Source organism: Heterocephalus glaber, unplaced genomic scaffold (assembly GCF_053883595.1).
Source record: "Heterocephalus glaber isolate CG9 unplaced genomic scaffold, H.glaber_assembly_v1.0 deba00001460, whole genome shotgun sequence".
Taxonomy (NCBI): Eukaryota; Metazoa; Chordata; class Mammalia; order Rodentia; family Bathyergidae; genus Heterocephalus; species Heterocephalus glaber.
The window spans coordinates 7,281,215-7,308,645 of record NW_028258307.1 but is presented as its reverse complement, the minus strand read 5'-3'; the positions used below and the strand labels follow the sequence as shown (position 1 = coordinate 7,308,645).

Here is a 27,431-nt window from a genome sequence, read left to right as displayed (position 1 = left end):
GTTAGAAATGATGACTGGTCCAGTAAGAAAGAGTGGGTGGGATCTCAGTGTGGCAGTGGAGGAAGGGGTCTGTAATACAGATCATCAACCATTCACAATATTTCAGGAAACTGGTTTGGCCCGGTTTAAAAGTCCAGCTGTGGACATGTCTGAGATCTGACTAGCAATGGCCTCCCAACTCCATTTCAAATGTGCGAAACCAATGCAACACCATTTGATGTTTACCTGACACAAGTAAATGCATGAAAACTGGTTTGTTTTTCTTGTGTGTGAGCCTCTACAACTCTGCTTCACTGTACCCTCATCAGGCACAAAGACACAGATACTTTGTACTCAGACTCAATTTATTTTACTGAATTTAGACTCAAATTCAACTAATCATTCTTACAGGAAGATTCAAAGGACAGAAATCTGTTCAAATCACAAGGAAGCACTGAGTCTAAGGGCCATTGCATGAACCTTAATTTTATTGAGTTTCAACACCCTTGTGCAAGTGTGCAACACGATACTGCCAAATGTGGAAAGTGATCATTATTCTTACTTTGAATAAAAAAATTAGTGAAACAAAAAACATGTACACACCCAGATGTTCCCTTAGTTTTCTTAATTTGTACCTGCAAAATATAATTCAGTAACAGGACAAAGTTCTAGGTCGCTCACATGATTCATTATTGAAAGGAAAACTCAACATCATGAAAAACAAAACAATGAAATAAATAAATAATTTACCAAAGGTAATTTTGCTGCATTGCACATTACCGCACAGAATTCTAAAGCTGATTTTATTTTTAAAGCTTAGAAAACACATTTGCCTTTCTAACTTTCTTGCTAAGTGATACATGCTCCTTACAAAGAAAGTGACCTTATATAGGCCTGAGTGTAAAATGTAAATACCTGCTCCTCAAGACTGCACGGGTGAGGGTGACAGGGGTTGGCAAGCCCAACACTGGCCTCAAGGCCCAAGCAGCATGGTTGGCATCTGGCCCCTGAGCTGTAAAGCACTGGCTACCGTGAGCAGCTTAGGGGAGGTGTGCAAAGGGCGTGGGTGCAAATCCACACTTGTCCTTTACTGTGATGTCCCTAGAGAGAGTGTAAAATATTTTGAGAACATCCCTTTAAAATGGAGAACCACAGGGCACAGCTATGGAACACAAGCATTTCTTGCTACCAAGATTTAAACAGAATGTATTTCTTTGACAAGCCTTTTATCAAGTTCCCAATCCAGTTTCTTCTGTTTTCTGCAATTATACAGGGCTGCCTGCCTTCTTGGCCATCCTTGAAATGACTTGATTCTTCTCCTTTGCCATCTCACCCATCCCCACATCACTAAGAGAAAGCACTTGATGCTCTTCTCTTCCATGGTGTACACAGTGCTACAGGAAACTACTCAAGTCCTTCATGGAATATGACTCACTGTGGCTGCAGACAACTCTGAACAAATGATGAGCTCCCTGGAATAGCATATTCTAAACAAACTGGGACAGGCAGCTTTCATGGTTTGGTAGAAAATTCATCTTTCCTCAAGTGAAATTCTGGTGTGTAAACACTTTGACATTGAAGTGTGGTCACTTCTCTTGCCCATGAGTGGTAACTAAATTCCTGAATTAAGAGGATACTGCTGCCTGATTCCTTCCTTGAGTCAGACTTCAGTTTGGATCTAGGCTGCCCCCTCAAGGGCCCATGTTAGTCCCCAGCTTAGTGCTACTGGGAGGTAGAAGACCCTTTAAGGGGTGGGGTCTAGTGGGAGGTCTGCAAGGTTACTGGCATTTGCCCTATGAACTGATTGTGGGGCCGAGCCCTTCCTGTTTCTGTCTTTTGCACCAGGCATAAAGTGATGGGTTTTGCTCTGCCATGATTGCTGCCATCACAGGCCCAAAACAGTGGGGTCAAATGACCATGGACTCAAACCTCTGAAACTGTGAGCCAAAATGAACCCTTTCTTTATAAGCTGATTATCTCAGGCTCTTGTTATAGTGATGGAAAGCCAACTCACAGAGTCAGCAAACTTTCCACAAACGGCCATTTAGTAAATAGTTTAGGCTTCACAGGCCACATCTAGTCTCTGTTATGCAAATGTTCCACTTTTATTTTTTTAAGCAACCCTTTCAAATGTTATTTCACAGGCCTTTCAGATTTGCGCTAGCTTTCCAAGCCCTGCTTCAGGGAGTTGTCAGAGGAACACAGGTGCTTACCAAGTACAGGGGGCTTGGGCCTTGGAACCCTAGTTTGGGGATTTCTCCTGGTTCTTGCAGCAGGGGTGCTTAAGGCAGAGCTCCTCTGTGATTGCTTCCACTGTCTCCAGAACTGCAGAGCTGGACTAACATTTTTCTAAGCTAAATAGGGCTTCTGAATCTAAAGTCTTTCTTTAATCAATGATATTTAATAAGCAGCTAATGATTCTTAAAACACACTTGCTACCAACTACATAAATTAACCTGTCTTGGAGTTAGGACATGTACGCATGTGTGCACGCACACACACACACACACACACACGCACACACACTCCAAAAAAACCAAAAAACTTCTAAAATGTTTGGAGAATTCTCCAAATTCCCAAACTAAATACATAAAAAAGTCTTACATATGTCAGTTCAATTGTCCTTTTTTAGATTTTTGCTTAAAACGTTAAATTTGTTTTCCCCCAAACGTGAGTTATTTCTTGTATTAAATGCAGGGTCTTTGCTGGCACTGCCACTGACAGCTGTAGGAATGGCAGTGATAATCAGAACTGGCCAAGCAAGGCAGGGGCTCCCAAATGACACCGTGGAGATGACTCCTAACTAAGGGGACTGGGGACACCAACTTGAAGCTGGAGGAAAATGGAGCAGTTAGGAAGCAGAGGCGCCTGGAAGGGACAATGGCCCTATTCTCACACATCGGAAACAGGGAAGCTTCATGAATTTTTCAATTCTTTCAAAAGTGAAGTGTTCTAAGGCTGCTGATAAAAACAGGATAAAGATAACAGCACTGTGTGTGGGGTGGGTGTGCCATGAAGCGTGTGTGTCCAGAGGAACCAGTCCCACAGTCCTGCGTCCTGGGCCTTCGCATCCCTCACACACGCCAAGCTTGTTAGTAGTTCACATCTTTCACGTTCCTTTACTATGAACTCTAAAACCGCCTGGTGCTTATGTTTATCTATTTCAGATACGAGTGATTTGCAATTTTTAAATCTGCAAAGAGCACATTCGGTGTCAGACCTTACAACACATAAAAACTGCACATCACCCTCTGTAGGTGGCGCTTTCAGGACAGATAAGACAGGATCCTAACCAGCTTTCCAGTTCTGCAGGGTTCCGCTCTCCTATCCCATCTCCGCCGACAGAAAGCATCTTCCCATTCTCTCCCATATCAAAGTGCATCTGCTGACAGCCTAACGTACCTTAAGGAAAACCCCAAATCTTACTAATTTTGGTAGATATCCTGTTAATTTGGATATGCAGCAAAACTCAAGTGAGCTTCCCTTTTCTCTACTCCTCAGTTTAAAGCTGTATAAAACATGGCTAAATGCAATACTTCTAGACAGCAGGAGTTACCAACCAACGATTTTGTTTTAAAGAACAAAAAAGGGAAAGGAAAAACAAAACCACCACGGATACAGAGGAGGAACCCTGAGGCAAAAATGGCTTTTCCTGAAGACAGTCTTCCGGGAGCAGTACGCCTCCTCACAAGGTGCCAGCACCCTTCTGTGAGGGCAGGCCTTCCTCCATCCAGAGCGCAGCCGCAGAGCCGGCCCGAAGCGGACGCCGGTGGATGCGCCGCAGCCGCAGCAGGTAGAGGAGGATGGAGAGCAGGACCACCAGGAAGCAGCCGGAGAACAGGCAGTGGTTGTAGACAAAGGAGACGCCCCGCCAGTGTGAGTGACTGGCCCGGAACGCCTCCTGCTGGATATCTCTGCCACAGAGAGACAAAAAACAGGCTGGGTAAGAGGGCGGTGGGGCAAGAAACTACTCAGGATGCGGGGAGCAGGGAGGGCCTGGTGTGGGCCCAGCTCTGCAGAAGGCCTGACAGTGTGTGGTCGCTGAGTCTGTTTGCTACTTCTAAAGTGGAGGAGAATATGGCCCAAGGTGGGGTGGGCTTAGATATTAATGAGCTAACAGGAAAGTTTGTTCATAAGTTCCTGGCAGTTATTGGCATTACAACTGCATCATGAAAATCTGAGAAGGGAAGAATCAACACAATGTGGAACCATGTTTGTGATATCCACTGCACACAATTTTTACAGTTGGCCCAACTAAAAGTATTGCTTGAAGATGCTCAGTTAAATAGGGAGAAAAGCTAGTATCTCATTTATCAGTTAACCAGAGTTCTTAACATGGGGTCGACTTAGCTGTGTCTATGAACTTGAATGGGGTAAAATGTACATCTTTATTTTACCACTCCCAGACCAAAATCTAGTGTTTCCTTCGATCAAGAGTATAGACAACCAACCACTATAGTATTAGTAGGGCTGTGACTTTCTTACTAATGAAAACATAGACTTGTTTATATCCCATCATGGTAGCTAATGCTTCAAAATATCATGGACACTCACTCATCACTACACTGACATGGCAGAAACTACTAGTTCTGTTGCCAGATCTTATTATTCAATAAAAATATGTATCATTATATCACAATTTTGTTTTCTGTAATAGTTTGATCAATGTATTTCAATATGTTTCCTCTGTAATTTTAGGTATTTATACTACACACTGCAAAACATCATTTGAGGAGGAGTCCAAGGCCATAAATGTCAAGAACCCTGGATCAACTCTCTTGCAAGGGTCAGGGTATAGGCAGCAGACAATAACCAAAGGGGCAGCAGCCCAGAAGCACTGCATGTGGCGGGATGGACAGGAAGGGGCAGGAGGAAGCGCTTGTGGGGTGAGGAGACTTCATACTCCACCCATGGGCAGCCAGAAAGCAGCACCCCATACATTCACATAGCAGCTTCCATGGGGCACTGAATTGCAGCAAAGCCCCTTCTGTGATTCTCCCTACCGAATCAGTAGCTCACCTCAAGGGCAAAAAGCGAGTCCTGTAGAGGATGGCCCCCAGGGTCCACTGCACTTCCTTGTCATACACCTGCAAGGCGGTCTTGAGGTTTCTGTAGTTGTTGGGAAACGAAAAGCCCCTATGGAACACCTCAAACATCCAGGCCGATTTGAAGCACTGATACCTGCAAATACCAAGCGAGAACAGGAGTCAGAGCCACGCCTGTCAGAGCGGCACCAGCACAGGTCACACAGGCTTCAGCAGGCTGGCTCTGGGCAGCCAAGCCACCTGCACATTTTCCAAGCTGATTCACCCGGCCCGTGCCCTGGGTCCCACAACACCCAACAGCTCACCCATCAAAAGCACACAGCCTGTGATACTTGGTCTCGGTATAATTTAATCCATTACCATGACTGATTTCCTTTCTGCCTCTAGAGATTCCAGCATTTACTGAACATTGCGCAAGCTCCAACCTCTTTGGACCTTAGTTTATTATAAAATGAGAAGGCAGGAAGGTCCTTTTCAGCTGTGGCATTCTATGGTCCTACATGTTTATTAGTGGTTTATTTTTTTCAAAGCACTGTGCTGAGCAAGTAAGATGCAGTGACACATGAAAGATATGCTCACTACACTCAGGTGACTAACAATAAAAGGAAATTAAAAACAACAACCGCAAATAGCTGTAAGCCAAAGCAGAAGAGGACAAAGTAACTGAGGGGGATGGTGAGTGTTCTGGACTCTCGGACAGGGATGAATCTGGCTGCGTGGACACAGGGCGACCGGAAAGGGCCAGGGTCTGGCCTGACTCCGATGTCTGGGGAGCACCTGAGCAAGCAAGGGTCTGAAAGTAGAAGTTTGGGGGCAAGGAACAGCAAAACTGAGCCCAAAATACAGGCTACACCTGGGAACAAGTATCTGCCCATCCAAAAGCAGCGGAGGGCAGATGAGGAGCAGTCACTGAGGAGGACGAAAAGGCAGACCGAGGGTGAAACAGAGCTGACAGTTTGTTAAAAGCATCCTGAGGTTTGCCTGTCCACTACTCACTTAAGCCGATGGAGATCAGCATGCGACGCATACAGTCCTCGGTCAAAGCGATCCCGCAAGATCGACCACTTTGTTGCACAATAATCCTGAAAGCAAATTCACCCAAAATAAAATATTAGTAAAGGCTTACTAACATTTTCTTAAAATCCTAGGTGTTGGAGGGCTACAAAACTGATGATACCATCAACCAGGATGGCACAACGAGGACAGGGGGAGAAGAAAATGGTGGGTTTGGAGCTGGGAAACCGGGCAGGGATGTGGGCAGCTGAGGGACAGCGGCTCTAAGGGGCAGGACTGAGGCCACACAGGCACTGAGGCTGGCGGGCCACAGGTGGAGATCTGGGGTCACCAAGGTGTAAGGGGTGTGGAACGGGGAAACCTTTGAAAGAACCCAAGGAAACACTGCCAAAAGGCAGGGAGAACAGGGGACAGGGACGGAGAATAGGGGGTACATGCAGACTGGGTGAGAGGATCAGAAAATGACCACCAGGAATGCAGACCAGAGCCCAGGGAGAAGCCGCACAGAACACTGACGGGGCTGCCGGGAGGGTGGCATGTGCAGCTAAGGCTGTGACTTAACCTGCAGCGTGCTGGGTAGATGCTGGCTTATGCTCACGGTGGACTTTTCAGTTCTCCCGTGACTGTTTCCCTCCCAGCAGCCAAAGAAAGGCACAGGACTCCTCCATGATGCACTACAACCTCCCATGCTCCATCTATCTTTCCCTCCGAGAGTAAAGGGAGGCTGTGACCTGCCCCTGTCCACACAGGTCTCTCAAAATCATGTGAGGCTCCAGAGGCTGAGGCAGAAGGATCACTGCAAATTCAAGGCCAGTCTAGGCTACACAATGAATCCAAGGTAAGCCTGAACTGCAGAGTGGGACCCCGTCTCAAAAGAAAAAAAAAGCATGCGAGGGAAGCCGATTTCTCGGAAGGTTACCTTTGCAGCTTTAGTGAATTTAGCAGCATTGTAGTCTCCCCCCATGCGTAACACATCCTCAGTACAATAGTAGAATTCAGAAAAGCCATAGAATTCGCTGTTTCGGAAGTGAATTGGGGGCTGGTAGACCCCATTGAGGGAAGTCTGCGTCTCATTGGTTTTGTTCATGAAAGGCTGGAGGGTCTCCCGGCAGAGGTCGAAGTCTCCTGTCCCCCGAAGGTACATGGTCTGCCCGTTTTGCTGGATCTCATCTTTAATGTCAAGGGGCAGGCAGGGGTCCAGGTATGGAGCCTCACGAGTCAGACCGGGCTGTTTGCCCAGCAGCCTACGGCACAAAGAGCAGACTCATCAGGAGACCTGCATCCCACTGTGTGCTGGGGAAGTGGAACCCGGGTGTCACAGGACTGTGTCTGGGAACACCAAAGGGGGCTGGGATAATCAGGTCAGGAAAACTGGCCTCCTGGCCCCTCTGGAGATGCCTGGAGACCCCAGTACACATTCATGTGCTGCAGGTACGGTAACCAAGGCCACAGAAACAACCCGGGCAGCTACCTGATGCTTCTGATTCCACTTAAAATCACTGACAGCCTTTCCTCTCCACTGGACTAACAAATTGTGTGCTCTTCAAATCAGGCTACTCATAACATGCATGAATATAACCAATAAAGAAAGATCTATGCCATAAAATGTTTAATTTAAAAATCAATCACCACTATTCACGGCAGAGGTACATGTCAATTTAGGACACATGAAACACATGTAATTATTATCAAAGTCCAAGAGTAGTCAACAAACACCTTCTGGTACTGTGTTAGTTGTCCTACCTCTGAGAAGAGCCACTGAACTGTCTGCTGTTCAGATGTTTTAAAACTTGGTAATAAAACCAATTAGTAAAAATAAAGGTTTCAGAAGGTCTTCAGTAAGTCTGCAAATATATGATTCAAATGTGATTTATGAAAAATTTCTATTTTTAAAATAGTATAAAAAATAATTATACACAAACATACTAGACAACTACAAAATGGACCACCAATGTCATAGTTAACAGCATTTAATTAACTTTTGGAGTAGACACAAGACAGTTTTTTTTTTTGCTTTTTGTACTTGTATACATGAATTTCTAGCAAATGTGGTACTGAAAAGCTCCAACTTGGTCTTCACTGAGGTTTGGGCCCTTACAAATTTATTAAGTTGGCCAGGAAGGATGTTATTGCTTAGCTCTAATTAGGATTTTTTTCTCTCTCAAAATTGTTTCATCAAAACAAATAAGAAATAATAATAAGATATCTTACATGATTCCAGATTCAAATTCTTTAATTCATTCAAATAAAGAATTTTTCTGTTCGTATATACAAATTTCAAATAAGTAATTGCTATATATTGAAACAAATTTAAATCGACAGAGTGCTGCTTTAGTTTTATATGTTTTATATACCAGGAATTTACACACACTCATTGCTGAAATTTCACTGCTAAAATGTTTCAAAATCCCTAACTCATTCAAGACCTTTCCTTGCTCCCGACTAACTCCCTTCACTTGGTTCCCATTTACTGAATGGCTGGCACAGGCAGGCTGTGTGTCTCCGGAGCCCCACTGAGTTCTGCCTTCGGAAGCCAGAAGCCCAGAGCTCAGCTCCCTGTGGGCCTCAGACACCAGCAGGGTCCCTGTCCCAGTGGCGCTGAGTTCCCAGGTGTGACGTCACACAGGGCTCACCGCCACCATGTGGCCTGATGGAGAATTTTCTATTCCAGCAGGTGAGGCACAGGTCTGAGTGACAAGAGACCCCACTGGAGCCTGAGGGGACAGAGGACTGACAGCAGGCCGATGGCCTCTCCTTCCTTCCACCAGCTCAGCCTAGGTCTGGGTTTGATGCAGGGAGACACGGTCTGAAGGGACTGCTGTGCAGTGGGAGGTGCCTCACCTGTTCTTCTGAAACACGCTGGCGAACAGTCGGTCTTCGTATCTTTGTCGAGCAGCATTGCCACCAAACCCAAGGAACGTGGCGACGTAGACCCGGTACACATGCTCAGTTTGGTGCACATCACATCCCAAGTTAAATTCAGCTAACAAGTTTTTAGCTACTTCCTCCTGCAGACACAGGATGACAAATTTTAATATTTTAAAGCAACTTTAACTCTTGCTAAATAAGAGCTCAAAAAAAGTCATCTAAGAGTGGCAAAAATTTCTGCTTCTACATTTCCCAAGTATTCTTCTGAGTATCCTTTTTAAAAATTTTGTTTTGTTTTTCGAGACAGGGTCATACTATGCAGTTTAGGCTGGCCTTGAACTCTATGTAGCCCAAGCTGCCTTGAACTTGCTGCAATCCTCCTGCCTCAGCCTCCTGAGTGCTGGGATCATAGAACTTTGCCACCACACCTGGGTTAAGTATTCTTTACAAGTCAATGTGATGATTCCGACTTAGGATAGTTCAGATGGGCTGCGCATTGGTAGTACTGCTATGACTTTCTGAGAAAGAAGTCAGCAAAACAGCTCACACCCTCTGACCCTGTAAATGAATGAAATCCTAAACTGTAGGAATAAACTTCTCTAAACACAGAAATGACCTTTGCAATTCTATGATTAGAAAAAAAAAGGATGTCACGTGAATGTACAACATCAAGGGAAGGTTAATTACAGTAACCAGTGGTTCACAAAAAACACACTTATGCAGTGTTAAAGGACATGAAAAATCATATGAAGAGTAAAACTGTACCTACATTTAAAAAATCATAAATAGGGAAAAATGAAAGAAATTTATTAAAATACTGCTAGTTTTTTTGGGTGATAAGTCTATGAGAAATTTTAAATCTTTGCTTTTCAGTTTTCCCCGAAATTCCTTTACATATACTTTTACTTTATATTAAGAAGGAAAAATATGATTTTTATAGAGTATAATAGTTTGTACAGTCATGTCTGGAATGGAAAGTAGGAAATACATACTCTAATACCTGAATTTACAAAGCACTTTTCCAAGAAGCTTAGTAAAGACATTCATAGCATCTACTAAGCAATACTAGGTGCCTGGTAGTGCATTATATACATTATATCCATTATTTCATAAGCTTATAATGACCTCTGCTGTAGGGGCTTTCATTCATATTTAAGGAAGAAACTAGCTTAAAGAAGTCATGTGACTTGCATAGGGTCACACAACGAGTGAGGAACAGGATGATGATGCCACCTAGGCCTGTCCAGCTCCACAGCCTGTGAGCTACCACACTGCGTTGTCCCTGCCTCCTGAGGGACAATGCAGGAGACCAGGCTTTGGTGGCAACTTACACCTGGACAGAAACAGCATCTTAGAGACACAGAGCACATCTGGACGCCTGGCCTCCTGAGGACCCCAGCCTGTGACTGGTGACTGAGTGCTGAAGCAGTGGGCAGAGAAAAGACAGGGGGAGTCCTGGGATCAGTGGACACCAACCTCGACCCTTTCCAGCAAAGCCCAAGGCTGACTGTGTCATGGAAAAAGAAAAAGGATTTTCCCCAAAGACAACTTAAAGAATCTGATGCTACTGTATTAAATTTTTAAAACCTTGTTGAGAAAAGAAGTGACTGAAAGGACAACACAAAAACTCGAGCATGCAACTGACAATATATACCAAAGAAAAACCAAGCTCTGAAAACAAACCAGCCGGTCTCAAGGCACAAAGGCAGTCTTGAGGCTTGGCAGAGGCCTGCCTCATCCTGCTGCCTCCTTCCTCCTGGGTTGAGAAGGCGGTAGGTACCTCAGCAAGCACAGTAAAGATGTGTCAGACTCAGGAAACAAAACAAAAATGGATGGAGACATGTTAAATGAAAACCAAACCAACAGAAGGCAATTTGTACAGATAGTAACCTGCTGTGAGGAGGCAAAGCTTACAGTTTCGGGGACTTCGTATGCTATCTGAGTGGACACGCCTCCCATGTCGAGGATGCCTGCCGTTCTCTTACGGATGATGGCCTCGCTGTTCTCACTGCCAGGAAGGCTGACCTCCACGATGGCCTCGTCATCTGCAGAGACAGGAAATGCCACGGGAGCGAGACAAACCCAGGACCTGGGATCTCCCGAGGTATCTTCCGTTGTCCAGGTGTGTTTCAAACATATGAGGTGGACCCCTCCCAGCACGAGTGAAGCGGAACAGCAGCTGCTCCCACACACTCAGCCACGTCACAAGGCCTGGCTCCCTTTTCAGCTCTGACCACAATTTCCAGTCAGACACATTAGCTGGAAGCAAGACACTTACCCTCTTCAATATGCTCAAATCGTCCAAGGACAAAATTAATGCCAATCCAAGCATACACACCTAGGGACAATGCACAGGGCAAAAACAGGAAAAACTAAGTTTAGGGACATTTTGTTTACTGTTCAATGCAGTCTGTGCCCACACCTCATGTATTTTAATCTCTGTCCTTCAAAATATCGCCAAATAACACATTTCTATTGTTTTTATTTTTTCCTAGTGCAGTAGATTCCAAGAACTCTCAAATGTTTTATATTTTAGCTTTTGGTTTTTGACAGGGTCTCACTTTGTAGTTTAGGGTGACTATGTAGCCCAGGTTGATCCCAAACTCATGGCAACGCACCTGCTTCAGCTTCCCAAATGCTGGGATTTCAGGCCTGTGCCACCATGTCTGGCTCTTCATTTTGATATTTATAGTTTTATATCATTTGTAGAGGTTGAAAATATAATCCTTAGAGGTATTTGTTTTCCTTTGAAACTTACGGGTTGTTTCAAAATACCAGATTTTTCAAGTTACATTCTACTTTGGTCTTTATTTTATTCCTCACATTCACTCACTTGCCAAGTCTGATCCATTTTTGCATCACTTCCTGCACCCAATTTTTACCCATTTTTCACTGCCACACTGATTCGTGTCATTATAGAGGGAGGTGATGGGCTGTCTAATCCACCCTTCTGTCCTACCCTTTCCTGGCAACTCTCTCTGTCCTACAGAACAAAGTTTAAACTCTTGGGCTGACAATTCAGGACTGATGCGATTTGTAACCTTACCACACCTTTCCAATGGGCCATCTTTCAGTCCAACTCTCAGTGGTGTCCCATGTGCTCTTTACCAACCTGAACTAAGTCATTTCTTCTATTTGGAATGCGCTCCCTCTCCCTCCCTAGCCCAGTCCTCCTCTGGGTGGTCAATTCACAACTACCCCTGGGGCAGGCACAGTCCAAACGCAGATTTCTCCTCTCCACCGGGGCCCCAGCTGGGAAAAAAATGCCTCTTTCCAACCCCCACAAAATGTTTCCCTTATCTTTCTTTGGCTCCTGAAATAACCTTTGACAGTTCTGTATTCTTCACTGGTCTGTGAGCAGCTGAAGGGCAGCTCACCCGGTTCTGTGTATTCTACAGTGCCTTTCACAGAGGAAGCACTCGGCGAAATGATACATGGCCTTGAAATGGATACTTTACTTTTAGGTCTCCATTCCTACCAAGCTATGCCCCAACTTCATGGACTGGTCATTTAATTCTCAAGTAGAATTCCTTCTCTGAAGACCACTGATTGGAGAATTTCCCCTCCCTAATAAGTCAAGAGATTCTAACACCTCAACAATGGTCCTAAGCCAGCAAGCCAGGTAGTTAGACAAGGAGCACAAACCGTTTCCATCACAATGAGTTCAAAGTATGCTCCCTGAATGTGGGAGTCCTGTCCCCCCACCCCCCAACCATCCTTCCCCTCCCTCCCGGGGATTGAACTCAGGACCTTGTGCTCACGAGGCAGGAGCGGTGCCATTGAGCTACATCCCTAGCCCTAAGGGAGTTATTTTTTAATGACTTAAATATTTGGGTAATAAAGACCAGGCATGTAAGAAACTCATTTAATCACTGAAAAATAGCATTTCAAGTATATGATTTCCCAAATCTCACATTAAGAATAAATCGATACAGTGTAGACTGGGGAGGATTTAAAGGAATAGCTCCCCAGATTTGAAGTTGAAGGCCAATACACCAACCTTCTTGCTTCCCTGAAATGACTTCGGCATGTGAGTCAGAAAACAGAAAGTCAAAGTGCACAGGGATGTCAGTCAGGAGGTCTTCTAGAATGGCTTTCTGCTGGCTGTAAGGCAACCCGAAATTCACATATCAAAACAGTTCTACATTGAAAAGAAAAAACAAAATTTTCATGGCTCTGATATAGCCTATATGAAATAGCTTTTTATTTTGTTTTTACAGTTCTGGGGATGGAATCCAGGGCCTTGCATGTGCTAAGCAAGTGCTTTACCACTGAGCTACAACCCTAACGCCTTTTTTTTTTTTTTTTTCATTTTATTTTGAGATAAGATCTTGCTAAGTTGTCCAGGCTGGCCTTGAACTTGTGATTCTCCTGCCTTAGCCTCCCGAGTGGCTGGGCTTACAAGTATGTGCAACCACATCAGGCTAAAATATCTAATTTTAAAACTAGAGCAATTCATTGAAAATATTATTTTAGGAATGATTTTTCAAAACAACAAGTTGTGTGAATGACATGACTCCTAGATGTAAAACTACAACTACATATGTTCCTTAAATAATAAAATAATTATTTAAAAAATGATAAGTTTGTGATCTGCAGTTACAAACAAGTAAATTCAACGCCGCTTGGTGGGGGGTGTCTAAGGGAATAGCTCTGGGCCTAGTCCAGATGTGCAGACAGGACTCTTTCTCTGGTGATGGTGACAATGACAAAGGCGGGGAGGGTGGCAGACAGGTGCACAGTGGCCCTGGCCCGGGGCAGAGGATCACCTTTCGGGAAGAACTCTCATGCCAGCTGTGCAGAGAATGTAGAGCGGTGTCTCTTTGTGTTTTGCCCGTGGCACGTGCTCTGCAGCGAAGTTCAAAAGAGGAGAAATGTAATCGCTGACTTTCTCCGGAGAGGTAGCAAATTCTGAGATGCCTGGAGAAACAGGACATGCCGGTCAGCAGGCTGTGCTCTCCGCGAATGCAGCAGGCTTCCTCAGCGGACAAGGCTGGCGCAGAGTCAAGCTGCACTCTCTTCCCCTAGGGCTCTCGGCCCTCGTCCTCTTGGCTCGGCCCTGAGGGTTCACTCGCATGCCCTCTCCTCTGCCATCAACCACTTCCTGCCTCGTGAGAGTCCACCCCTCCTCAGGAAGCTGGTGGACTCACAGGGCTGCCAGCAGCATCTTCACACAGGCGTCCTCACATCTTACCTCCAGTCCCCAGGTAAGCATGTGCTGACTCCCCACTGCACATGTCCACCCAAACGCAAGGTCCCCAAGCCCCAACTCCACGCCTGCCCCTCCTGGGCCAGCCTCCTGGGTAACACCCCTCTTACCGGCCCCAACTCGCCTTCAGGTTTTCACGTCCCCTCTCCTTGGCCCCTCTCACTTTACTTCACCTCTCATCTCTGGACATCACCACCCTCTGCTGGCCTTGTGCCAACACACCGCACCCGCCAGCCTCAACCAGTCCCTACTCATAACACTTCCTTCTAGTGTCCAACCCAGACTTCTGTGCTTCCTCCATTCCCTGCAGACAAGGCTCAACTCTGGAGGACCACAGCCCAGCCCCGCATACTCATTCACTTCACGGCTCGCCAAGTGCCTCCCCTTCACCGGCAGCTACACTGAACTATCGTTTCCATAACACAGCCTAATCTGCCCTTGACATCTGTGCACCCCACCAGAAAGAGCCTCCCCCTCCTTCACCAGGCTGACTTCCGCACGTCAACTCAGCTCCTTCCTCCATGGCATTGTCCCAAGAGAACCCTGGCAGAGACAGCTCTCGCTGCTTCCCGAGCCCCCCAGCCCTGCTAGTTAAACTCACTACACCCCATCGAGGTCACTCACTTGACTGCCTGTCTCCCTACCTCTGAAGCTGCTCAAGGGCACACACTGTCTTGTTCAAATTTATATTCCCTGCACTCAACACAGTGCCTGGCAAGTAGAGGGGCTGAGCAAGTGTGTGTTGGATGAGCAGATAATCACTGGTGGTAAACTATGGCACATGTGCCGCCGTGGGTGGTAAAGCTCTCAAAGGTTCATCATCACTGACGTGAGTGAAGAACCTGTCATTGGGCCTCCAAGACTAAAAATGGAGAGGACTTTGGAAGTCCAAAAATTCCTTATTTCACTGATTAAGAGACTGTGGACTCAGAAAGATGAAGTGGTTTGTCAATGGGATCCATAGAAAATGGACTGAAAGACAAGTCGTTTGCACCACATGCAATGCTGTTTCAATGAAGACCAAGCCCCAAACCAGCTAGAAACTATCAAGCAAATTTCTAGAGCCTTGCTACAAACAAAGGTGTCTAGACTTCAAGACAGGGAAGTGTTATAAAAAGTATTTTGATTTCCATCTTGAGCACTCTGCATACAGTGAGAGAGAAGCATGTGAAAGTTGATTTTAGCTGATTTTATTGAGATCCTGGTGTGCACCCTGGGATGATACAGCTGGCCCATTGTTTCAAAAGGACAATTCCAAGGTGTGAACATTTTCATCTTGTTCCATGAGAAGTGTTTCATTCCCAATTGAACTAGTATGAAAGGCTCAATGAAACACAAGGTGCTTTTTTATTAGTACTGTGGTTTTTTATTTGATCAACATTAACCCTGAAAATGTTTCTAGACTGGGGATAGATACAAATTTAAGGAGCAGGAAGATAGAAAATTACAAATTAAAAGTCATTCAATAAGTCTTAAAGAAAAATGAATCTTTGTTCATGGAAATATACTTTGATATTACTTACATTTTTGAAATGGGGGATAAAAATCTATGATAATTATGATTTATCAATATTGTTTTAAAAATTTTTACTTGACATGTAATAACTGGCATATTTGTAATATTACAAATATTACTCGACATGTAATAACTGTCCATATTTGGTAGTGTGATAACTTGATACATGTACTCAATGTGTGAGGATCAAACTAGAGTAATTAACATTTCCAACTCCTCAAATATTTATCATTTCTTTGTGTTTCTCTAACATTTTAAAAGATAATTTCCTCAGATAGTTTGGATTTAATATTTTACCAGCTCATGTATCAGCAAGGTAAAGTAAAAGCTCTGCATCTCTATTAAGATCTGTAGCTCACTGTTTAAGGTCAGTGGTCATCAATTATCAAGACATAAAGTTGTTTCCAGGTATTCCTGATGTCCCTATTCCTAATCCTCTGGATGGAAAGGCGCCACCCCCGGAAATGGGAATGATACACAGGTGAGAACCACTGATTTGTATTATCCAAAGGAAAGCGAAGCCTCAATTTTGTATGTCACACTGGCTTAGAAATGATATTGTCTTTAAAAACTAGACAATTATATTACCTCTTTTAAGTTCTATGGTCATCCTTAATAAATAATCTAGAGGATCAGAAATATTTTTGGGCAATTTTTAAAAACCACACATATATTTCAATGTATTATAGTACAGATTTTCATGAGTTACCTGAAATTGCCTTGTCATTAAGGACAGGGACCAATGGCTACCAAATAGGAAAAACCTATCCACACTTAATGCCAACTAGCAAACTTGGGGTAGGCGGCAAGAGTGAAGCACTATGATCAGTTCTACAGAGGACAAGAAGCCGTGGCTTTTGGATGCTTTACCAAGGTGTTGGTCACCCTACAAAAAGTGTACAGAAAAGGAAAAACAAAGCGAAACCTCGAGACCTGCTAGGTCTTGCTGTGAGCTTTGAAGCGGAGTTAAGACAGTGCTGAGAGATAGGGAAGGACTGAAAGATGCCACAGAATGTAGGCCCAGAAGCCGGTTACAGGTCAGACAGTTCTTTACATACCCGGTTTTATTTTCATCACCACTGGCTTTCGGTTTTTATCCCTCATTTGTCTGATATCCAGCAGATCCCGAGGATTGCCATTGTGCCTTGGCCAACAATAGACGAATATCCGAGACCCACTGCTCCCGCAGTCTACCACAATACCGTAGTTCACACTGGGGTTGTTGGTGTCTGTAGCCTCAACGTCCGTGACTCGGGCCAAGTACCTGGTTTAGAAAAACATATGTGCTTTTGCTCAGGTGCAGTATCATCCCTCGCCTGAAACTACAATATATAAAAGCCAACAGGGACTCCCAAGCTGTGTCGGAACGTTACCTCAGCATTCCCACCACACCCACAGGAGGCGAAAGGAGGCCAAACAGGTGATGCTGACGAAGATCATCAAACTCAAGTACACATTCATTACGCTGGACAGAGGTTCACACAGACTCCTAAAAGCAAATTCTCTCCAAACTGCAAAAGTGTGCTCAAAGACCAGCTTAAAAGACTGTAGAAGAGGCACTTCCATCTAAGTAACTATTCAAGGGCCTCTTTCAGTCTAGCTTTTACGCCTTGTGGTAGTACAGAGTCTGGTTCCCACAGCCATATGCTCCTGATGTTCCAACCTAACTACAAATATCCTGAAGCCACGAAAGGATGGTGCTATGTCCTAACACCTGTACTCCTGCCCTCAAATTCACTTGTTAAGAACTAAACCATCACTGTGATATGATCGTCTGGGAGGTGACTAGATCGTGACAGATAAGAGCCCAGAGAGCTCCCTAACCTGCTTCCAACACACGAGGATAGAGCGAGAAGGTTCCATCTGTGATCCAGGAAACAGACCCTCACCAGACATAAAAGCTGCTGGCACCCTAATCCTGAACAACTGAGACTCCAAATTATGAGAAATAGGATTCTTTTGTTTATAAGCCACTGTCCATAGTATTCTGTTATAGCAGCCAGAACAAACTGAGCCACAAGGCATGGCACCCCTTCTCCAAGCAAATGTTTACCTCTTACCTTTGAAACTTCCTGTCTTTGGATAGTCGCCCATACTTATTTCGGATTATGACAACAGAGAAGTATAAAAGTGAGACAGCAGCAGCCAAGACACTAATGACAACAATTTGGCGTAAATTGGTGCTCAGAATTCGAGGACAGCTCACTGGAGAGATGCTAAAGTGCCAAGAAGCAGGAAAAAGACAGGAGATGCCAATCCTGAAATATCAAAAAACACATTTTAAACAACATACCCTCAAGAGGCTTCCCCTCACCTGAGCTGATCCTATAGGAAGACGTCTGGCCTGAGCTCATCCTACTTCTCTGCCCACTGCTGTGTGGATGCCAGCATGATCCATGTGGCTACTCTGCTTCAGAACACAGTATTATAAAGTGGTAAGAACCAGAAGCAGGCCCTAATGGTTACGACACTTCTGAGTTTCCCCTTTTTCTCCAGAGTATTATGTAGATTGCTATTTTACCCTGCTTAAGCCAGTCACATGAATATATACACCACCAATGAAGTCCAGCGTAGGGATGATGAAGGAAGAAATGGAGGGTGCAGAAGAACACCTTAAAAGCTAGGCCTGCAAATATGACCAACATAGTGGTCGAAACATGGACTCTTAATGTATAAACAGCTCGGGAAAAGCAAGATTTTCTCAACATTTTTAATGAAGGCAAATTTCTCCCAGCTGACTGAGTAATGGGAGAAAATATCTTTAATAACATCCCCATAACAAGCCAACACAGAAGTTTTGTTGTGCTCTGTGTTTTGAGAAAAATTCCTTTGAGGCATATTTTGCAAATATATAGGAAACTTTCCTTCTCAGTTTATATCAGGAATGAGATGCTCATTCTAAAACTATTAGTAGGCTTTAAGAAAACACTGCCTTTAGGATGAATTTTATTATTTTACAGTTAATTCCTACACTCTTCGTGGACTAAAACAGCACACTGAAGGGGGAGTATCCTGCTAACCCAATGAGATTTTCCACTTGGGATTTCTGGTCTCCATGGGGGCTCGGAGCCACTGCATGGCACTCACCCTCCTCCTCTGCACCGCAGAAGCTACAGACAATTCTCCTGTGCTTAATGTAACCCCCTGCAGAACACAGTGTGCAGGCCTTGACTGCAATCTACACTAACTGGGCATGATCATTTTATCTGTGTCAGGTGCCCCACTGGGTCCGAGGAGCCCAAGGTGTTAATCAGAAGTGCAGCACAAGTTTGAACATTTTTCTCCTGGGATTTAGGTTTTTTTCTCCCACAAGAGAGTTGTTTTTTCACACCAAAATCTCTTGCTTTACAGCGCCAGGGATTAGGCCCATCACTCACCTCCCCATGCTGAAAAAGGCCAGAGACCGGGCAATGCTGTGGAGGCCAGTCCTTCTCACACAGAGTTACAGAAAGGTGCCAGGGTCCTTCTTCAGTTACCGTCCTCCTGTTCCAGGAACTGAGAAAAACCAGAGAGCACAGTCAAAAAAAGTCTATGTTTTCTATCAAGTGTGCGCTTAAATCCAACCACTCACAGATAGGTGACCTTTGTGGTGAAATTGTTGGAAGGGTATACTTTGAGAGATATATTTCTAAGTTAACTTTATGCTGCTGTAAATGTAGGCCTAAATCAAGAGTCTGGTACTTAGTCGGTACTCTCTAAGCATCTCAGTGGCCCCAAAATACTGGGACATCAAATAGGCTTTTTTTTGGGGGGGGGGGGATCAAACTCAGATCCTTCCATTTGCGCAGCAGGCAGCAAAACCACTGAGCCAAATCCCCAGCCCTCAAATAGGCTTTTCATACCTCATTACTATATGATGAGGAAGCTGTGGGGAGGAATGAGTTAGGCAGAAGGAGGAAATGAACAGGAATTTGAAGGATCCATTCATTTGAGAGGTATACAGAGCTGTTATGGCTTGTGTTCAGAGGTTTCCCCAAAGCCTCATGCTTTTTCAGAGGTGGCTGAATCTAGTGTGATTGATTCATGGAGGAGCTAGGCCCAAGGTCACTAGGAATAAGGGCATGAGTACTACCCGCCCTAAGTAGTCTGAATAAGATAAAAGGGCAGAAAGATACTGTTAAGGTCTCTTGTTGCTTTTGCTGTCTTCCCGCTGCCCTGCCATGAGCCGTTGCGTTGCCCGTCGCCCCTCGGCCATGTGCTACTCTGCCTTGGCGCCAGCTGATTAGGGATTGAAACCTCTACGAACTGTAAGCTAAATAAACCTTTCTCCTTTTAACTTTGGCTGTCAGATATTTTGTCTCAGAAACAAGAGAAAAGTAACTAAGATAGTAGCTTTTATATCCAAAGCGCTCTGCAGGGTGCTATGTCCCCAGGTCTCTGACACTGTCACCCTTCTTGCTCTTCCTCCTGCCCTAGACCACACATCACAGAAACCAGGGGCCTCCAGTCAGGGCTTTGTTCGGAGTTGCTGGATTCAGTCTGAATCTCTCTTCTTGGTCGGGAGCACTGCTTTACCTCTCCAGTCTTTGATCTCCTGTAGTCTGCTTCTTGGCTCTTGAGTCCTGTTCAGGGTCCTTCCTTCCCAGCCTCCCAGCTGTCTGCTCTTGCACCCTCCAGGGTTCTGTCTAAGCTCCATTCTTCTTTCACTTCATCACTGTTCCTGCTCAGCCTCATTACCGTATTTACCAGGTAATGCAAACAAACATTTCTCCACCCAGTTTCTCCCGAACTGTGCCTTCAAGGCTCTTGAAGACAGCCCCACCCAGCTTGCAGGCTGTAAAACCCGTGTCTAAATTCTCAACCTCCTCCTCCTCAGCACTCCCAAGCTGCTCAGATCAAGAAAGCTGGGCTTGATCTCTCCCTCCACTTCACCTTCCATATCCAATTTCTATTTGACTCTTGCCCTGTCTTTAACTTCAGCTCATCGAATAGAATACCTCTCCCAGGGTTCTCAAATGCTGCCCCAGTGCCCTCAGGCACAGATTCTGCCTCTGAGGTGGGAACCCTCTCCCTCCCCACTCAGGACTCTGATCACTTTACTCTCACAGCAAATTCCCCCAGTGGCTCTCATCCACTTACTCCTGCCTCCCAAGTCCTGCAGGCTCTGGCCACCTGTTCTGCTGACCTCGTCCTCCACTCTCCGCTGTTCACTGCATTCCAGCCACACCGGCATCCCCTGATTCGAGTGTGTCAGGCATGCTGGTCTCTGACCTTCTCCCTCTGCTTAAAAGCCATCTGCAGGGCTCATCTTTTCACCCCCCTCGGTCTTTATTCACATGTCACTTTTTCAGGAACCAATAAATGTAAATGTTTCCTTCTACCATTTACCTTTTCTCCTTAGCAGTTACTTCTTTACTAAATACCTACACAAGAGCTTACGATGAGCCAGGGCCTGTTCCAAATGTTTTACAAATGTGAATTTAGTCCTCCTATCAACCTAGTATGTAGGTAGTATTATCAGGCCACTTTACAGATGAGGCAGAGGGGCTAAGTCGCTTGACTAAGGCCACACAGCTAATAAAAGGCAGAGCTGGGATCTAAGTGTGAGTCCGTGCACTCATCCCTGTCCTCTGACACCCCGTGTGTCTGCATTTCTGTTCACGTGTCTCCCCCTGCAGAACGAGCTCTGCGGGGGCCAGAGTCCAGTCTGCCTGGTTGACTGCCACTTTCCCACCCTCGAGGACCCTAGGAAAGAGCCTGGCAAGACGGCAAGGTTCAGAGTTTGGGCCCTACAAGGTTAAGTGTCTACAGCGATCTTTCCACAACACCAAGGGACTCCCTGCCTCCATCCCTCTCTCACTGGGGTAAGAAGTCCTAACTCCTTAGGAGGTAACAGAGGCCCCTCGTGACCTGGCCCCGCAGGGCTCTGTGTGGCAGCCACGTGTCATGCATGCCTATTTCAAGTAACTGAAAATGAAGTTAACACTTGAGTTCCTCAAGTGCACTAGGCTCCCTTCAAGTCTCAACAGTCACATGTGGTCTCTCCATGAGCCGGCGCAGATGAGAACATGGACATCAACACAGCGAGTGCTGGGCAGCACCAAGCAAGTCCCTGTCCCCCGTGCATCTCCCAAAGGAGCTCTGTATGTATCCTAGGCTCCAGCCAAACTAAATGAGATGCCCGAAAAGCCTTGCACTCCTCAGCATTCACAGAATGCCCCTCTCCAGGCTGTGTCAGCTGTCCTTCCTAAGTCCCCTGACATGCCTAGCACACTGCTCTGTGAGCACCTCCCCAGCCCTCAAATCCCTGGGCTTGGTTATCACAGCAGCGGGTGGGCGCTGTATTTGGGGCTGACTCATCACATGGCAACCTCACCACCTGCAAGCCCCACGGGGTGGGACCCGCCTGTTTCCCTCCTGTTTCCCCAGTGACCAGTGGCTGCCACACGCATGTTGAGCAGTTTCATGCATGGCTGGAAATGGGATATACAAGGACAAATCTGAGCCGGGCATGGTGGCACAGTTCTGTAATCCTAGCATTCTGGGAGGCTGAGGCAGGAGGGCTGAATGAATTTCAAGGCTTGCCCCAAGTTAGACTCTCCCTCATAGAAACCAGAAAGGGCTAGGGCTGTAGCTCCGTGCCTAGGCCCTGGGGCTCGATCACACACACACACACACACACACACACACACACACACACACACACACACACACAGTATATATGTATATGAACGCAGCCCTTAAGAATTTCTAAATCAGTAGAGGGGATAAAACACATACCCCCAGAGATATACACAGTAGAAAGTATTAATGATGCCCTCTAAGGGAGAAATCGCTTGAGTTAGAATTTTAATATAGTACCCATACTGCATCATGTGCCCCACATTCAAGACACAATATTTGTGATTGAAGTTTAAACAAAAAGTAAAAAAAGTACCAACTACCTAATGTTTAAATGAATTTATTGTTTTTATAAAATGGCTATCTTTTAGCTTTTCAATATGGTGAGATTATTAAATCATATCTTTCATTAGAATTTCAACGTCTTAAAAGATTTAAATAGTAAATATCCATAGAAAGGAAAGATGAAAATATATAATCTTAAAATGTATAAGGTCTTCCTATAAATTATATCAATGTCTCAAACCATCAATGAAAGAAAATATGATTTTGCAGCAAATCCTTTCCCAAAAATACACGACTTGAGAAAAGTGTTTTTAACACTCATGACAAAAGGTAAATGGCCTTTACACATAAAACATTCTTGTTAGAGAAACAGTGGAACAGAAAAACAGGCAAGGGTAATTGGAAATTAACAAGAAATACAAATAGCTGATAAAATAAAACTTCACTGGTATTCAGAAAAACAGAATAAAAACAAGATATCGATCAGATTGGCTGAGGTTCAAGTCTAATGATATTTGAGTAAGGAGGGGTCATCAAGTATTGTTGGTGAGAATCTAAATTTCTGGAGGCATTTGTGTAACATAAATGGCCATTTTAAATGTGCTACCTTCTGCTGTCCCTACCACAATTCCAGAAATTCACTCTTAGGAAATAATAAGGTAAATTCACTAAAAATATGTACAGGATGTACATCAAAGCACTGTGTATAAAAACAAAATACTCTTACTAATGTCCTTTATGGAGGGTGGGTAAAATTAGACAATGTGATTTATGCAATGGGACACAATGTGACTATTAAAAGTGATGACGCAGATTTGTATTTATTTATTTATTGATGTGGAAAGAAGTTTACCATGTATTAAGTGAAAACATGTTATTATGCATGGAGGGAAAAATGAGAGGAAAGAAAACAAAAATGTTACCAGTGTTTATCAAGTAGGGAGATCATGTATTGTCTTTATCTTCTCACCTAGATTTGCCTATATTTTTCAAAGGGCATGTACTAATTTCATCCTCAGAACAACAGAACTACTTCTCAAAAGCCACCTTTGACGATGGTATCACCAGTTTCCAGCACCAAATCCTCTTCTGGATATATTAAGAATGCCTAGGCTTAAAAACTGCCAGGAATTCCAATCTGAACATTTGAAAGAACTAATGATAACTAGGTGATAACTTATCAAAGAAGCAAGGAGAAGAAAGTATTAGTAACAGCTTAAGGCCCCTGTTAAAGGCAAACTGGTCCTTTAATGATTTGAGGATCAATACTAGGAAGCTGACATGAGGAGTGACAAACCCAACTCCAAGTTTCAAGACGCTCACAGATTGGTACATAGAGAACACTACCACCAGGAAAATAGCAAGCGAGAACTAAAGGCAAAGTTAAATCAAATAAATTCTTGCTCTAAGAGCTCAGAGAACCAAAAAAGGTTAGAGTCAACAGGAAAGACGTCCTGGAGGTGAGAGGTTGTTATTTTTTTTGCCAGTGTGATAAAATATCTGAGAATAACAACTTAAAGGAGGAAAGGCTGATTGGGCCTCACAGTTTCAGAGGTTCAGTCCATGGCTAGCTGGCTCTACTGTTTCTGACCAGTCTTCAAAGCTACACTTCCTCATGACCAGCTTCATCTGATTATGCCCCATCTCCCAAGTTTCCATCACTTCCCAATAATGCTACCAAATTACGAATCTATGAAGACTCAAGCTTCATGAGCCAATCACTTTCCCAAAGCCCACTGACCAGCAGCCAAGCCTTCAACACACTGATCCTTTTGGGGGACATCCTAGATCTCAACCATAACAGAGGCAGACCAGACGGGTGAGGAAGGAGAACACACTTCAGAGATGCACTGTAAGAATGATCACAGCATATTTAGTAAACTTTATTTCATCTGGTGTTTGTTGTAGGGCTTTTTTTTTTGAGTTATGTGAAGATTTTGACAAAAATAATAAATACTGTGAGTTAAAAATTCTGTGTTTAAAGGCACAGAGGAGAAAGGACAATTTATAAACGGCTGAAGTAGTTACTTTTATTCAGGTCAAAAGCATGGCCAATTATTGCCCAGCAGCCAACCATATGGAAGCCTGACCTTAAAATGTAAGCTCCAATTGTTCTTGCAGCTGAGAATCTTGACACCAGAGCTTAAGGAGGGAAACTCTACGTAATACAGTACTACCCAAAGCTGCCATGTTTTAAAAATACCTAAACTGCATCCAACCTATGACCAGGGAGACACAGGAACCCTCACGGTTTCAGCTGTTGGGTCCTCCTTTGCTGGACAGTCTCTAGTGTCATAAAGCCCATGGGTTATGGGTCAACATCTGTGAGTCTCTCAGCAACAGTCCGAAGGACAACAGTGAAAACAGTACAAATCAGCAGCAAAGGTAAATGGCTCCTCTGGCCACAAAGGCAGGATTCAGTGAAACAGGCACTGTAAAACCCTTGAACCACGAGCAAACAAAATGATAAACAGACAAAATCATGAGCAGTAAGACTGGGAGAGCTGGACCTCTAAAGCAGAAAAAGTACCATGACCTGAGAGGTGCCTCAACAAAGAATCATTTGAATGTCAAAGGATTTCAGGAGTGGGAGGACCCTGAACAACTGTAAGTATTAGGCAGCTCTGCGAGAAACAACTCTAAGTGTGAACTGGGAAGTGAGAGCTGCTGTGAGGCACTGTGACTCAGCGAGGGTAAAAGATCCATCAAACAACTTGCATCACTGTTTCAAGAAGAATGCATGTAGTTGCACTGATGATCTGTACTTTTTAATACACATTAAAAATTTTCAGCCTCAAATCCTAATCAACCTATCTCTCTCACTATTCATTCGTAAAAATTCTGGTCCCCATTTTAAATGGGCTTTTTCTGGCCACACATTTCCTCCATCAGCTCTGTAGTCTCCCAAGAGTGACTTTCCTCAAGTTCAACATCCTGTTGACTGAAGGTCTGTCACTGTAAACTCGATTACTCCAAGTCTGGGGTCACGATCTTTTGACACAAACAATAGCCACTTTCCAAACCCTTTGTGGAACAGTAGTATCACCACTGACAGGGTTACCTGGTTTTCAGCTTTGATTCACATTTCTCTTTATTCCACCATGCTATCGTTTATCAAGTCCTACGGATTGCTCCTCAAACATTCCATCACTACCTCAGGTCAGATCTCGGGTCACTTCTGCCTTCCCTATGAACACTACCTCTTTGTGAAACATTGCCTTCAAAATAGGAGCAGCCTAAGAACAGTCTGGAAGCCTGTGGATCAACACTAACTGCTGTGTGGCACCTGAAACCTCCATCCAACAACTGTGTCCACTTTATCTTACCAGCCCTCTGCCCCTGATAACATCTCTGCTCTGGGGAGGTGGATCTCTTCCCTCCCACAGGAGGGATTCTCCTGCTTGCCTTCAGCACTCCCTCCTAATATCCTGCTCTCAATATTATACTTCTTTCAAGGCCTCAGGGCAATGTTTTTCTTTGTCAAGATTTAACTGTTATAATTCTTAATTTTCCCCCCTCTCTAAATTCTCCTTATTCATGCAGAGCCTATGTTAAACATGCAGAATAAATATGCAGAGAATATAAATCATCCTTAGATCAACTTTACTTTTCGCCTCTTCTATAGAGGACTTATGCTCTTGGGGCCAAAATCGTGTGTTTCCTGTTAAAGCTAGAAGAATGGAAGCACTAGCTTGAACATGCAACAAACACAGGTGATAAATCAACGTTAAGGTAAATGAAGAAATAAGTTAAACTGCATGTACAAATGAGAGTTCCCTTTAAAACTCTGAATGTGTCCGAGAGAATTAACAAGCCAGATACAAAGACAAGAAAACATCAAATACAAGATAACAGAAAGAAGGTGAATCTTTTAGGCCTCGCCAAGGCAACTAGGTATTTTCATTACACAGAACATAATGAGAACTGCACCGTGAAATTAAGGTGAGATCTGAATCCTATACTTTCGGATTCTTTAGGAACCTTCAGTTTACCTTCTAGCGTGCAAAGTCCCTGAAATATAAAGCATCTCTTTTATTTCCTAGTGAAAAGAGTTCTCTGAAAATGCTCTGCACCTATGTTCATCTAACAGGGGCCTGGGGACCTCTGCAGGTTCTGGGACATATTCTACAGAATGCAAGGATCGTCCCTGTAAAAGGATCCATGCATCACTCCAGCTGAGGAACCCTGTCGTGCAAAATTACTTTATCACCCACTTAGCTCCATTTTCCATGGAGAAAGCTGACATGAAACTTGCCAAAGCAGAGCAAGGCAACAAAGATGCTGCACAACTAAACGTCATTTCAAGGGACAGGCAGGACGCAGAGGAGCTGGGACCAGCATCCTTCTCCTTGACCAGGTTCCGCTCCCGCTACGTGCGAGGCAGGGAAAATCCAGCGTGGTGGCCGAGGGAGGCGCGATGGCACGAGTGCCACGTCGGTCCTGCCGGGGACTGGGAGCGAGCACCTGGCGCCGGGGTCACGGGGCGCCCGGATGTGGGCGCGCGGCTGGGCGGCGGGGTCTGCACACCCGGAGGGCTCGGGCGGGTAGAGGGCGCCCGCGGGCCCGCCCGCCCCGCTGACCCCGGCCGCTCTGGCCGCCCGCCCGCCCTCTGTTCGCCAGCGCGGGAAGGCGGCCTCACCTGATCGGCAGGCCGGGGCTCCCGGGAGCGCAGGGCCGCAAGTGGGCGGCATCACGCCCGCCGCACCGGGGACCGGGAGGGGGCGGAAGCAGCGGCGGCAGCGGCGTAGAGAACTCGGCTTCCTGGAGGCTCCTCTCCTTTCCGGGAGCCTCCGCTCCTCACCGCGCGCGGCCCCGCCGGCGTCCGCGTCACGGCCCGCGTCCGGAGCGCGCGTTGGCGGCGGGAGCGCGCGCGTCGAGGGGGCGGGCCTTTCCCGAGCGCGGGGCGGGGCCGAGCCAGATGATTGACACTGAATGGTGAGCTGTTCGGCGGACC

The 27,431-nt window shown here is 45.2% G+C and overlaps 1 protein-coding gene across 2 annotated transcripts; it reads right to left on the bottom strand.

The window, feature by feature from the left end:
- Nucleotides 1-325: 325 nt before the first annotated feature.
- Entpd4 (ectonucleoside triphosphate diphosphohydrolase 4) lies at nt 326-27,315 on the bottom strand. 2 transcript variants are annotated; one of them, XM_004848347.3, is made up of 13 exons: nt 27,117-27,315; nt 19,009-19,126; nt 17,692-17,889; nt 16,690-16,895; nt 13,676-13,826; nt 12,907-13,010; nt 11,185-11,244; nt 10,797-10,951; nt 8,880-9,046; nt 6,958-7,282; nt 6,021-6,106; nt 4,999-5,160; nt 326-3,893 (listed from the first exon to the last, which is right to left on the bottom strand). In XM_004848347.3, the coding sequence occupies exons 2-13, from the start codon at nt 19,014-19,016 to the stop codon at nt 3,665-3,667; spliced, it is 1,851 nt and encodes a 616-aa protein (XP_004848404.1). In that variant the 5' UTR covers nt 19,017-19,126; nt 27,117-27,315; the 3' UTR covers nt 326-3,664. The 2 variants fall into 2 exon arrangements, with proteins under 2 accessions (XP_004848404.1, XP_004848405.1); XM_004848348.3 differs by having other exon boundaries at nt 10,821-10,951.
- Nucleotides 27,316-27,431: the final 116 nt, after the last annotated feature.

What these genes read in the sequence shown, in the direction of transcription:
- Entpd4 (XM_004848347.3), bottom strand. An exon ending in ATGAGAGTTCTTCCCGAAAG is followed by an intron (nt 13,011 to 13,675) that starts GTGATCCTCTGC and finishes GTTGCCTTACAG; the next exon opens with CCAGCAGAAAGCCATTCTAG. An exon ending in CATTTCAGGGAAGCAAGAAG is followed by an intron (nt 11,245 to 12,906) that starts GTTGGTGTATTG and finishes CATTGTCCCTAG; the next exon opens with GTGTGTATGCTTGGATTGGC.